At 37.7% G+C, this 13,982-nt stretch overlaps 1 protein-coding gene across 1 annotated transcript in view; it reads right to left on the minus strand.

Annotated features, from left to right (window-relative positions):
• Positions 1 to 13,982, minus strand: part of LRP2 (LDL receptor related protein 2) — a 114,229-nt gene that overhangs the window by 78,678 nt on the left and 21,569 nt on the right. Inside the window, exons 5-11 of the mRNA XM_041473093.1 lie at positions 6,441 to 6,551; positions 6,199 to 6,312; positions 5,621 to 5,737; positions 4,670 to 4,813; positions 3,154 to 3,273; positions 1,402 to 1,530; positions 73 to 242 (exon numbers count right to left, since the gene is read on the minus strand). Coding sequence (XP_041329027.1) covers positions 73 to 242; positions 1,402 to 1,530; positions 3,154 to 3,273; positions 4,670 to 4,813; positions 5,621 to 5,737; positions 6,199 to 6,312; positions 6,441 to 6,551 — 905 coding nt within the window. The remainder of the gene's footprint in view (positions 1 to 72; positions 243 to 1,401; positions 1,531 to 3,153; positions 3,274 to 4,669; positions 4,814 to 5,620; positions 5,738 to 6,198; positions 6,313 to 6,440; positions 6,552 to 13,982) is intronic.

Below are 13,982 nucleotides of genomic sequence, written 5' to 3' on the forward strand. Positions count from 1 at the left end.
ACACATTCTGCCTCTTGAAGTTCTCTACTTCCAGGTACACAGAAATACATTCTTCTTGAAACTTCCACCAACCTTATCTTGCACTGTGTCAGTCCAAAAGATTCTGTGCAGGTAAAAGTGAAAGTCCACTCCCACTGCAATCCCACGATTCTGTGACTGCACCAAAGTACGAAAATTCCTTCCATGAAGATCTCCAATCAGTAAATCACGGCCATTGGAAAAAATAATCGATGCAACACCAGCTGAAAGAAGGAGTGACAGAGACAGGATTACTCTGCAGGCAAGATATTTTACAAAGGGGCATTGCAATATATACATACTGGCTCATACACACTGGACACAAAGTCTTAAATAGATGCTCAGACTACAACCTGTATAAAGTTTCTATGTGAGTACTAACTTGGCTGTGATTTGCCTTTGGTTTGTATACTTGGAGCAAATCAGGCAGGAACATGTATTGAAAGCATTTAAAGCCATACCAGCTAAAACTTTTATAAAACCCCTGTGCAAACACCAAAAGACTATTTCTATTAATGCTAAAATGAACCCAGTGAGACTGACTTACAGCAGGTACTAAATTCTCCCATTCTTAAGAGAGAAATATTTAGAAAATGGTGAGCTGAAGACTGGTCTGCAAATGGAGCTGAAGAAAGAAGGAAGGGGGAGGAAACTGAGCAGTTCTTCTTTTCTAAGAACCAAAACTGCTAATCAGCTATGCCAAGCAGGAACTCCCATTCCCACCAATTCTCTGCAGGCAGGAACACCTGCCTTACACAAAAGCCCGTTAGGACATTACATCTCCACAAAGCAGAGTTTCCTTGGGCCTGCTTTCAGAACCGAGCAGAAGGTCAGGAGGAGCCTACAGCTGATGAGAAACTACACTCTGAGAGACAAGTATTCTTCAGAGTTCAGACTCTGGGACACTCAAAGCCAAGAGCATGGCTTCTCTCACAGGCAAGTGTTTGATCTCACCATTCAGCAAAACCATCTTCTGGCAGAGTTCTAGAAAAAATGAGGTTTCCCGATTTCTTGACAACACTAAGTTCCATAGACAGCATGACAGAAAACTGTCCCTCACAGAAATAAGAATTTTTTTTTTCAGGAGTGCTCTGACAATAACCTCCCAACTCTGCAGAAGTCAGGAGTGCTGAAAAAGCAGTGGAGCCTAAAAGACATTTGTTGATAAGAGGAGAAGCAGCCCTGATGAGCAACCAACACTAACCTGCACACGCCAGCACATACAGAGTTGTGACATTTGCTGATATTCTGAAAGCTGTCCTGACGGTAACTCCTTAAGGGCAGAGTTAAAATCAAAGAGAGCTGTGTGGCACAGACATTAAAACTACCTCATGTTACCTAGCTTTATCTATTTGCTCAACAAGACACTTGAAGTGCACTCACCTGAAGTGTTGGCCCGACAGTGCCGGTGATGCTCTAGGAAATAACCTTCCACACAGTGGCACTGGTGATGTCCCACACGATCTTCACACAGCTGGTCACAGACACCCCACATCTGACAGTCATCAAAATCTGTCAAGTGAGTAAGACATATTTATAAAAACCACTTTGTATAAAATTCATGTCACAATTAAGAAGCTGCAACTTTGTCCTCTCTGTTTGCTTTATATTTGCAAAACTATAGCATGAAGAAAGTGAGTTTGCATGTTTTCCCACAGTGTTTCAGTTTTGTATTTCTGGATAACAAAAAAACTGTGTTTCCTGCCCAAGGACCTACCTGCAATTTGGTCGTCTCCCCTGCCCCGCCAAAAAAAACCACTAACCAACCAAAAAAAAAAAAAGGAGAAAAGAAAAATCATTTGAAGGGATGTCATTGTCTACTTTCCACAATACAGAATATGTCTATGAAGTATTTTTCCTGCAAAAGATCTCTACACTTGGCACACACAAGGACTTGGCTGGATTTAAGCTCACTCTGAAGATGAGTTCCACCTTTATTTTAGTGCAGTGCTTAAGCCTTTAAGTCCTACTTGAAGGCAGTGTTTATTAGCTCAGATTTAGTACCATGCTAACAGGTATCTGATTTATAATTAAAAGCTGTCTGTGCACCAGAACCAGCAAGAAAATGTTCCTTTTAGCATGCAAAATACCATATAGGTAGAGTACTGGATCTGGAATTATACAGTACTGACTGTCAGCCTTTTCTTCATGACAAGTTTTGCTCTGGTCACAAATATGTGCTTAGATTTCAGCAAACCGAAATACATTGACTCAGATTTACAAGCCAGAATCTGATAACAGGACAGTCAAAAAAACAACAGAAGACTCACTGAAACTGCAACAGATTTGGGAATGTGTCCTTCATTTATTTCCCACAAAAGCGTGAAAAAATGGAGGAAATTTCATGCCTTATTTCTCTGCCTCTACAAAGAGCAATCGTTCTGCCACTGTAGCTTATACAGCCTTAGGCCACCCAGTATTCTCAAAAATATAAAAATCTCATTAGAGACTGAGCATCTGAAATACTTTTAATGGCACAAACACCATAGCTTGGGTTGAAAACTCATAACAGATATTTACCTCTTTTATTAGGCAGTGCTAACTTTCATGATTCTGAAGTTACTCAATTGCCAGCTACTGAGATAAATCATTTGTCTAATATTCTTCTTTTTTGTGTAAATTATGTATATACTGAAACCCCAAAGAAGACACAACCATTCCATAATGCAAATACAAAATACCCTTTTTATTTTCAAGTATAATGTTCTGCTGTCTTCATATACAGCCACTTTCCAAAAGTAACCAACAATTCAACATCATTAACTGTTTTTCCAGGCATGCAACACACATTACTGAGGCAGAAACAAACTCTCTCTATGTAAACACTTAAAGACCAGTAAAAACTTTTGATAATAAGCCAGCCATCCAAGAGTACATATTTTTAAACCTAATCATGCTGTCACAGTGTCTTTAGGTCAAAGTGAAAGAGGTCTTTATGATGTTTCTCTGGTTTGTTTCTGTGTCAGCATGCTGCCATTGTGCTACTAAAATTTTCATACATTTGCTGACTCCTGAGATTTTCTTATTTGTCAGTACATCCACACAATTTGAAGTAAGTTGCCTTTCTGGAATCCCAACTTTCCCAATGGGTTGTGAGAAGGTACTGGGTATCTGTAGTCCCTGGACTTTACTCACCAATACAAGTACGACTGTCATTGCTGCTTACTGTATATCCTGCAGGGCAATAGCACATCCCTCCTGATGGAGAGGAATGGCAGCGGTACTGGCAGCTCAGCGCAGCGCAGCGTGATACGTCTGAAAGGCAAATAAAATATCTCAGAAACACACCTACTACAGAAGAACAGCTTTCTGCCTTATTAAGAGCTACAAAGCTGAAGTTTTTTCTATGATGAGCCTTCAATTTCAAGTACAGCTTCTTAAAACTAGTCTGCAGAGAAAATGATGTACAAAGTTCCACAAAATCACATACATTTACATACATGCAAGCAAGGGCATAGAACACAGAAGAGAAGGTACTGTTTTTAATAGGTTTTTAGAACAGAGTTAAAGGATAAGCATCAATCTTATATGAACCACCAATGGTAAGTGCTGTGTAAAAAGGTGACCAGAGGAAGCCATCTGTAATGCACCAAAACTTCCAATGGTTCCACAAGACCTACTTATGAGCATCACATCCTTGAGCTCCATCTGTTGGTACATAACCTCATCATTTACTCTTCTATGTGAAAAACCTCTAGTATGCTATATTAAGAAGAATATGTGTATCATTCCAAGATATTAGAATATATGTTTGCATTGTGTTCATGGACAAATGATTCTTTATCATTTCATTCTCCCTCTCTCTCTCTTTTCCTTCACTAATTCTACTACTATTTAATAAACAATTCAGTGGCCAGTGAGTAAGTTATGATTGTAAAACACTTGATAAAGAAAGAGGTGAAAGTCAGCATTTTCCTTTTCCTCCAATTCTTCTGTTAAATGCCTTGCTTTGCAGCTCGTATCTGCTGTAACAATCAAACACTCATCAAAGCAAGAGGTGCATTTTTACAATAAAGTTTCATTTCCTCTTATTTTTTCTGCCCTCCTATTCCAAAAGGCATGATTTTGTTAATAAGAATTTTTATCTTCCTAGAAATTAAAATACACTGGTCCTTGTCCTCAGAGGAAATTGATATTTGTAAGGTTAGAGTGAAATTAACAGGAACATTTAACATGCTCATTGCCTCCAACATAAAAACGCAGTGTACTACTAACTGGAGAAACAGACATCCCAGGTAAAAAGATTTTTTTAAAACCTAATCTTTAAAATGAATTAGTCAAAGCTTAGGATATACTGATTCAGTGCTGTGTTCTGATCAGCACAAATCTTTACTTCTTACACAAAGGGACAAACAGATATTTAAATAAAGAAGGCATGTAGCACACCTTTCCCTGACTTCACAAACATATTTTAGGGTATGGAGAGCAAGTTAAAATCCCTATTTTGAAATTTCATATACAAATTTTTAAAAAATAAATGGTCTCTTTGCAGCATATATGCCTGTTTCAGATCATCCAGTCAAAACAGTGCCAGTGAAAATAGTGAGCTTCCAAAATTTTAGTATTGTTTAGGAGACAAAAGGTGAATATAAAAAGATGTCAATGTTGATGTTTCTGCTAGTCTGTGTATGTTTTTCATTCTAATACATACTGCAGTGTCTGCCTGCAGTGATGTTAGTTTCATCCTCTCCTTCAGGACAGTCTGCAGCTCCATCACACACTTTCCCAATTGGAATGCAATGCCCTGATCCAGGGCAGGCCCACTCTCCTGGGTAGCATTCATGGCGACCACTTTCTATGGAAAAGAAAAACAAGAATAATGAAAAGTATATTTCAAATACTAAAATTTCTTCTCTAACAGCTTTCAAAAGCGTCTCTATCCTTCAATATCCAGTTTCCATTTCTTGCACACAGCTGGGAAAGACTATAAAGAAACATTATCTATACTTACTTGTCATGCTTTCTTTTACATTCAAACTACAATGCCAATGATACTTGGGTAGACAACATATGAATCCCTTTAGTTTTCTGTTTTGTTAGAAACAGTAACACCATTTAGCTTTAAACTAACCAGTGCACCAGAAAGGGAACTATAGTTTTGTGCTTTCAAAACATATAAATGCTAGCTGGATAAACAGAATCATGGTCATCATAGAAAAGGCCAATGTAAAAGAAATCGCATTCACACTTTCATTCATTAAAGCTTCTGTTGCTCACATGACGAAACTTGGCAGGAACTGAGTAAATTTCATTTTGAATCAATGGGGTTGGGTTATTAGAAGCCTCATGTCTCTTAACAGATAACCTGTTCTCCTCCACAGGCAGAAGAACCAAAACAAAATATAAAAGAGAATATAAAAAAAAAAAAAAAATGTTATATGCTAAACTTAGTTTGCATCATACCCAGTATCACAATAATTCTCACACACAACAACAAAAATATTGCCAAAGTTAAAAAAATAAATAAAAATGAAGGTGGAATTCTAAGATTTTAAAAGAAATCAAAAGTATTTAGAACATCTTGACTGGTCTAAATTTCATAGATGTAGGTTAGTGTCATCTTCCTCTGAAAATACCATTGGAAGTTAGCAATAGTATTTACCACATCCTCTTTCATCTTCATTGTCTTCACAATCATCGTCTCCATCGCAAATCCAGCTTTGATGAATGCAACGGCCACTCGGGCAAGTGAAGAAGTTGCCTCTGCAAGTTGCATAAGCTACAGAAACAAACATAAGAAAAACCAATTGCTCTAAGCAGCTAAAAGGTTAAAAATAACAATATTGTCTCATATACAATCATTTATTACATCTCAAAAATTTAAGCGGTCCCATATTTTGTATGTATTGCAAACACTGCTGGTTTCTTCTCATTTAGGTATGAATTACCAGGCTGAAATTAAGATGACAACAACGTAAGTGTAACTATATGTATTAAGAACCAAACTGTCACTCAGTCCAGCAAATTCAAATAGTAACGATATACCCAGGAAACTAGCAGCAAAGACAACGTCTATCAAAATAGCATTGCAATTTTCATCTTTCTGTACAGAAGAATACTTGTAGAACAGTGATTAGCTTTTGATGGCTGCACAGCCAAGCAATCTGCTTCCTGCTATCTGCTTGAACCAGATCTTAGTAAAACAGTTAGAGAAAGTGGGGAAAAAAACAAACATCATACTGCAAGAGTTTTCATCACTCCTATCTCCACAGTCATCATCGTGGTCACAGATAAAGGCTTGCGGGATACACTCTCCATTGGCACACTGGAACTGCGTACTGGTACATCCATGTGCTGAAAAAGATTTTAGCACAGAAACACATACAGAAAATCTGTTTAACTCCAAAAGAAGGTCTATAAAGCAAATTTAGCTTTGGGATGTTTGGGTGTTCAAACACTATCACTCTACACAGGGGACTTACTGCAATTAGCTTCATCAGAAGAATCTCTGCAATCAACTTTGCCATCACATCGCTGGCTCGCATTAAAACATGCTCCATTTGCACATGATAACTGTTCACATCTTGGGTAGTCTAAAATAAAAAATCCTTTATATTAGCATGAAGTTAGACTATAATGAGTCATATCCACCTAGTGTCAACAGAATATCTTGGTTTAAAGGAAAAAGGGAATACAAAACTCCATTACTATAGTCCTATATTAGTAATCCATTTATACAGTATATTGTCTTCTCCAACAGTTATTAAAGAATATCCTCTAGATGGAAGCTATAAAAACTTGCAAGCAACAAGAAAAAAATTAAATGCCTTCCCACAGTCCAAAAAGATTTGCAACCCAAACCGTTTACGATATGATAGAAAGCAATGGAACACAAAAGGAGAGCAAGCAGTGAACATTTGTTTTATTTCTTTATACCTCAGTTTCACACTATCCCAATCTTAATAAAAGTATTTTGATAACAAGGAATTTCCTGAAATTTACAGTTCGTAAAACAGTCCTCTTCAAGTGTCTTGAGTTCTCAAACTCAGAGACATCAGGTCTTAATGTTTTTATACCAATTAAGCCAAGGATATTAAATTTCCAGGTTCCATGAACAATGTTAGAACCGTTGTCTTTTATTACTTGCTTCCCCCTTCAAAAAAGCAAACAGATTCTGCAGAAATAATGACTTTTTAGGTTTTAGATATTCTACTTACATAGATGACCTATATGCAAATACAAGGGATTGTTTCAAATGTTTCAAATTAAAACAAATTCTGAGAACACTTATTCATACAAGCAGCAGTGAGTTCAGTGGAAGTATCCGACAAATTAAGCATATGCACATGCTAGAGTTGAGTAGGAGAGCATGAGCTCATAGCTTATCTTGTTTCTATGCAGACAAAACTTACATTTTTTCAGTCAAATGGCAAGAAAGCAAAGAATTGGTAATTTTAGAAATCAGATTGATAGCACCTTTGTCTCTATATAGAAGATAAATGAACTCAAGACATAGAAGAGTCAAATAGCATATTTTACCTTTTAGATTTTCAGTTTGAATCCTTATCCCATTTTACTTTTCTAGGAGTTAATAAAGCAGATAGAGAAGGCTGACACTTAGGCACATTTTCATCCATACCATGGAATCCAAAACATGGGTTATAAAATTGCTTCAAGCAGATATCAAGAATCCTGAAATTTTTCCACACAGTGGCAAACAATTTTGCTTGCTTCTGCTGTTTTGTGTATTATCACATTCCCACGAAACTTCAATTACCTATGGAATAGGCTTATACGACTTTAACTGTTAAATTGTTAAAATCAGGGGATAAGTAGCTGTGTTCATGTCCACTACAAGTCTAGCCAGACTATCTCCCCAGCTGATTCATTTACATTTCATTTGTTTTCAATTAATTTCATTTTTGTTTACATTTCATTATATTAACTGCAGTTAATATAACGTGCAACCTGCACGTAGGAACAGCGTGCACCTAAGCAAAGAACAGTAGTTACAGATTAGCAGGGTTCCAGCTTCAGCACTGTTGCCTGTGGCCTTCCAGTGATAGTTCCCAATCTTCTATTCTGAAAGTCTGAAAATGTCAACATGTTCCCTAAACATTCTTTGGTCCCACTTCTCAACCAGACAATCACCTTTCTAATACATCCTTTTCTTGCTTCACTTAGGCTCAGATAAAACTCATAATGCTTTGGAAATAACATGGGGTTTTAAGTGTTATCTCCGCCTACAGAAAGGACTAAAGAAAGGCCTGACCTGAGGCCAAGTTTTAAGTTCACCATGGAATTAATGCTTCTTCCCTGTCTGAAAGCAGAGAACCATCAGGAGATCTATGGGCCAGCAGAAACAGCTATGCCAGTACACTGTATTATAGGGCAGTTGGAAGAAAAGGAGGAATACAAGGTATGCAATACCTTGTAAATGCACTGAAGTAGAAAAGCTTCCATGGGATGTATAATGGATGCTTTTGTAATTTTCTTCACTTTTCTTCACATCCCACAGAAATACCTCCAGTGATGTTCCAAACTGTTTCCAATGGACTGATGGCAAGCAAATAAACAATTGAACCCACTGTCTTGCACTGCCTGTTTCTTCAAGAATGCCCAGGCAGACTAAGAATCTAGCCAGTAATAAGATTTTTCTCAAGCTCATATTAAACTCCTTTACAAGAAGAAAAACTTTGTCAAAGTCTTCTCTCCAGCAGCAGACCGGGAAATGCCCTCAGCCTAGAAAAATCTTTATTATATTATAAAGTCTAGAGTATTGTATAAACACAATCACTATTAAAAAATACCAAGAAGATCCATAAGTAAAGATGTTTTGAAGATACTTCAAAGTATACATTCTGACTAAATTGGTGTTTTACTAGAATGTGAACAAATGCTTTTTTTTCTTATTCTCTTTTCAGAACTGGTGTACAGATTCTTTATTTTAATTGTACTTGCACAAGAAAGAACGTTCTTTGAAAAGCCTGACAGAGATTAATATAACTTTTAACTCTGTACAGGTAATCCCATTTCCAATCCCTTGTCAAAAGACCACGGTTAGTAAATTATAGTTCTGATCACAGCCTGCTCACTGATCTGAAAGATATTTTTCACTGCATTCTGCACTGCAGATTGCACTCTTTGTATTAATAGCATATTATTTTAATAAATTGGTTTTAATTATTTGAGGCATTAAGAACTAAGCCTCATGAAAATAGGCAAAGCTGTGAGCTACACCAAAGGTTGTAGTCAATGCACTGCATGGTTCAGGAGCATCTGTGCCATCAGGACAGTTCCTCAGTACCTGGGTTAGTTTCATGTAAGGAGAAGTAGAAAAGGTAAAAGAATCAAGGAAGAAATGCTGACTTCTGTGAGGGCTCAATGCTGAGAGAATGAAGGAAGCCGAAACAGAACTTCAAAACAATACTAGGACATCTGAAAACAAAGGAATGACTGTCCTTGCAATTGTAAAAACCCCAGGACTTAAACTTCCTTTCTTTCTCTCCAAAATTTAGAAGACATTGGTCATGACCTTAGTTCTTCTACTCCCATCACCAAATGGGGACTTCTTAAAAGAAAAAGAAGAATCTGAACCTTGGCAGCAAGAACGGAGGAATGGAATTAATTCCCTAAACAGAATGACCTGTACAATCCAGCTTAATGAAAAGCTCTCCAGCAAATGAAGTTGGAAAGTGAGTATCACATTTTAAATTTAAGTGGAAAGGTCTTACATCAGTCACTGCATTTGGGGCTTGCAAAATAAACATTTCCTAGCTTTTATTTTAATTTTTATTTAAACTAAACACACCTGATCCAAGATTAGTGCATTTGAGTCTAAAATCCCACAGCTGTGCAAGAACTGATAACAATCAGAGAAATTGATTGCACTGTCTCTGTTGTAGGGAGCATATGGAAAAAGTGTCAGTGCTCTGTGAATGACTTGAAGGGGTTCTCTTCCAGGCAATGGGACTTTTTTTTTCTTTCTATGTTGGTGACAAATGGACTAGAAAGAGCAAAACAGGAAGGATAAGGTTCTGAGGTAAAAGGACAACAAGGTAGGTAGTTTGCACCTGAGGAGGTCTGGGAATACAGCTGTACAAGAGACTGAAAGGAGACAATATGAACACAACATTAAGAGAAAAGTGAAGGGAGAGAAAAAAATATAAACACTGTTTTCTTTCACCTTGTTTTGAATGGTCAATAGCTTCCAACATAAATACTGTTTCCTTTACTTTCTCCTCCCAAAAACCTAATTTTACAGAAAACTAAAAAGAAGAAATGTTTCATAGTCATGACAATTCCTATAAGATAACATGAGCTTTGTGAAAACAGGGGGAATGTTTTTCACCTATGTTCATTCCAGTGCTCAGGAAGAAAGGGAGCTCTTCTTTCTCTCCCCACCTCTCAGGCTTTTTCGTAGTCAAAATACTTCCACACAATCTGTCTCCCTGATGCATGCCAATGCTTCAGTTGCAAAACATAAACAACTGGCAAATACCAGCACAAATGACAGACTAAGCACCTTGCTCCTTGTAATTGTTTTGGGGCAACACTTGCAAACATATTTGAATGGAATCTTTCAATGGACACATGGAAGATGCTTGAAATCTATGGCACAGGGATTACTAAACCTGCAGTATTTTGTGCTGTGCCTAACACTTCTGTTCTGCAAGCTGGAAATAAATCCATGCAAATACAGCAACAGGAAATAGTTGCAACTAGTATTTGATTCAGCACAAGCTGATTTCTGTCACACAGCCAGCACTGTAAGCTTCTATACCCTCACCCATGTTACAAGGAGTAGAAACAAAAGGAAAAGAAAAAAGGCAATTTCCTACTAACAAGTGTCTTTTATTGCAACACGTAAAAAATTTTTACAAAATACAGTTAATTAAAAACTCTTTGGTTCACTGCCATGAGTCACCACCTCACAGTGGTCAAAGCATTGCCCAGACAGCTCACAGCCTACCAGAGACACCAGGAGGGAGACTTACTCCAAGCCCGAGTCCTGTGAGCTGCATGACACCAGGCAGTGTTCATAGCAAAGATGCTTTCAGAGCTGGCAGACAGACCAGACCCTCATTCCTAGCCTTAATTCCTGATTTTGATCCCTGAGACTCTGGTCTTTGGCTGCCTGCCTTAGATTGCTCCAGTTTTGCTACTTCCCTGTCCCAAACTCTTCCTGGTGGAGGTATTTCCTTCAGCCTGAACTTCTCCCTCACCCGATAGCTGCTACATGTAATTTGTCCAACATCCAGAATATTAGTCTCTGACTATGGCCTTTTTCTTCTTTCTTGGACTACATCCCTTATGATCTCCTCAGTTCTTGATCTCTGTTCACTTTCACCCTGGTCTCTGCAAATTAATCCCAGACCTGGCTGCCCACTTCCTGACCACAACAGTTATTTAGCATAGCAAACAAGAGGCAGGAATTCACAGGTTAGGCAGCTGACCTATGGCAGCAGCTCAACATCAAAATTAGAATCAAAAATCCAGTGTATCTTGGAAAACACTCAGCCCACTAGCATTGAACAACATGTCTTTAAAGTACTGCCCCTTTCTCCCTCACAGCCTCAGTGTAGTGCTCAGCTGCCAGAGCAGTATCCAGAAAGGTTGTTCTGTCACAGCAAAGCAAAATGGACATGGCTGGGATTTTCATTTCTCAGCTATGAAGCTGAGGCAGGAGAGAGAATTCTATCTTAACTGAAATAAATAAAGTATATAACAGAAAAATTATACCAGTATTGGCTGCCTACTCCCAAAAAGTGTTTGCTACCCCCCAAATAACATGTTTCTGAAATTTTAAAATTAAAGTATTTGCTAGCTGCTGACTATTCAAAAAGCTAGAAAACAGCCTGATATGTGTATTTAAAAAAAACCTAAAAGCCGTAATTTTATGAAATCAAAACAGCTTCAGGGCACTAATTGTAAGACATGTAGCTGAAGCATTTGTTCTGATGTTTATCTTAGTCTCTGCATGGGCAGTTTTCCCTTGCTGCTAATCCCATTAGCAATAAAATGGACTAAGGCACTGAATTCCTTTGTTCTGGTTTTTTACGTGTTTAATTGCAGACTTACTTTATATTGGTGACATTTTGCATTCGACTACTTTCTTATATAATGTAACTTATTCAGGAATAGAAGTTTATCTTCTTTACAATCTAAATCTGTTTTCAGACAGATGAGTGAGTGTAAAGCATAAGTAAAGAGACCTAAGTTTCCATTTTGTTATGCTCCACGAAACACCACAATCAATTATAAATAGCTTTGTTCTTTCATTGTTCATGGATGTTTCATTTTTATAAATTAAAACTTTTAGCTCAAATTAAATAAGGGGGATTTAGTGACAAAGGGAAAGGCCAAAATAGTACTATTCTTCTTACATTTGTTTATATCAGATAATGTGGAAAAGGAAATACATTAAACACTGGGGAAAATGAACATTCAAAGCAAGTATTAGAATCTGCTCCAAAACTAATATGCTAGTACACTATTCTGTACTATACAGTTAATCATATAATCCCCAATTTGTAACTTTTATTTTATGGCTTCTGTTGAAAGTTCCAGGTCTTGCAAAGACAAAAAGGGAATGAAATTAACCAGCCTTCCTCAAGAGTCTTGTCATTACATTCTCCTTGGATCCTCTTGTCTTCAGCACTGTCACATTTCTTTAAACTAGTCTAACTGCTTTCAAGGTTCCAAGTCACAGTCATTCTTCTGTCTCAGAGGGACTGTCAACACATATTCTAATAAACCAGAGTAGAGGCTGTTGAATGATAGGAGGCAGTCCCTCTCCTTGGGGCTAAATATGCTGCCCCCACTACAGTCATGGGGCCCATTTGCTGATGCAGCAATGGCTGGCTTTCCCTCACAGCAGTAGAGTGCTACTGCTGACGTATCTAGAGGGTCCTTTCCTAACTGCCCTTTTAATTTACCTAGCTGAGAATGTTAAACATGAAATAAAATGTGTACTTCAATTTTCAAACATCACAGAAGTGCCTAGTTTGGAAAAAGAGTTTTAAGTATAATCCTTAGGACTCCACTCCAGACTGACACAGATCTACTGATTTATAACAATCACACCATGGCACCTGGCTGTTCCACACTGTATTCAGTGACTGCTCACAGGTTTCTCAGAGATGCTCAGCAATTCCAGTTCTTTAATTCATGGATAATACATTTTTAAAACAGATATCTTTTCTTCAGGATTTTTTTCATGTGTGACAGATTTGCTAAATTAAGTTACCAACTTCATTTCTTACTTTAAGAGAAAAAAATGCCAACCTACAGAAGATATTCTTCCACAATGAGATGGGGTACTCTGGATCTTGGCTTTTAGCCATCTGTATTGGTTACCAGAAGTGACTGTGGGTTCATCACATGACAAATTGCAGGCTGGATGACTTAGCAACATTTTATTCCAGAATATCACATAGTCCTAAATACCCTTCATTCTACATAGGGATAATTTCAGCCGTTTGTGAGTCAAGGATAAACCACATTAGCAGTCAGATGACCATATAGTCTTCCTTTACACAGCATAGGCATATGCCCTTTTTTCCTGTAAACACAGCCATTAACAAAATTTAATTTTTTGCTTCTTTGTGCATCCATTACCACCCCAGTCTCTTCCCCCACCTCCTGCTCTGGGCCTGGTTCTAAGTGGATTTTACAGTTATGCCTGTTTCCCAAAGGCACACTATGTTCTAACAGCTGAAATAGCAGCTTATATGTTAGAAGTCACTCAGGATGTGTGAAGCTTTTCCTTAATACTAACAATGAACAGACATGCCTGTTGCACGCTGTTGTGTAGGTATTAGACAAAAGCACTTCTGAAAAACATTGCCTCTATTCTGGTCAGCTTTCCTTTCCATCAATATTCAACCTAGGCCAGAATTTAGGGAGACTGTCACCAGAGAGGCAGCCTCAACTCTGGAGAAGTTAGGGTGAAAAAAACTATTGTCCATCTGCATTTTTCTGGCACAATATAAACAACACATCTGAATACAATATGACTAAAT

This window comes from Pyrgilauda ruficollis, unplaced genomic scaffold, assembly GCF_017590135.1.
Source record: "Pyrgilauda ruficollis isolate IOZ18807 unplaced genomic scaffold, ASM1759013v1 scaffold3, whole genome shotgun sequence".
NCBI lineage: Eukaryota > Metazoa > Chordata > Aves > Passeriformes > Passeridae > Pyrgilauda > Pyrgilauda ruficollis.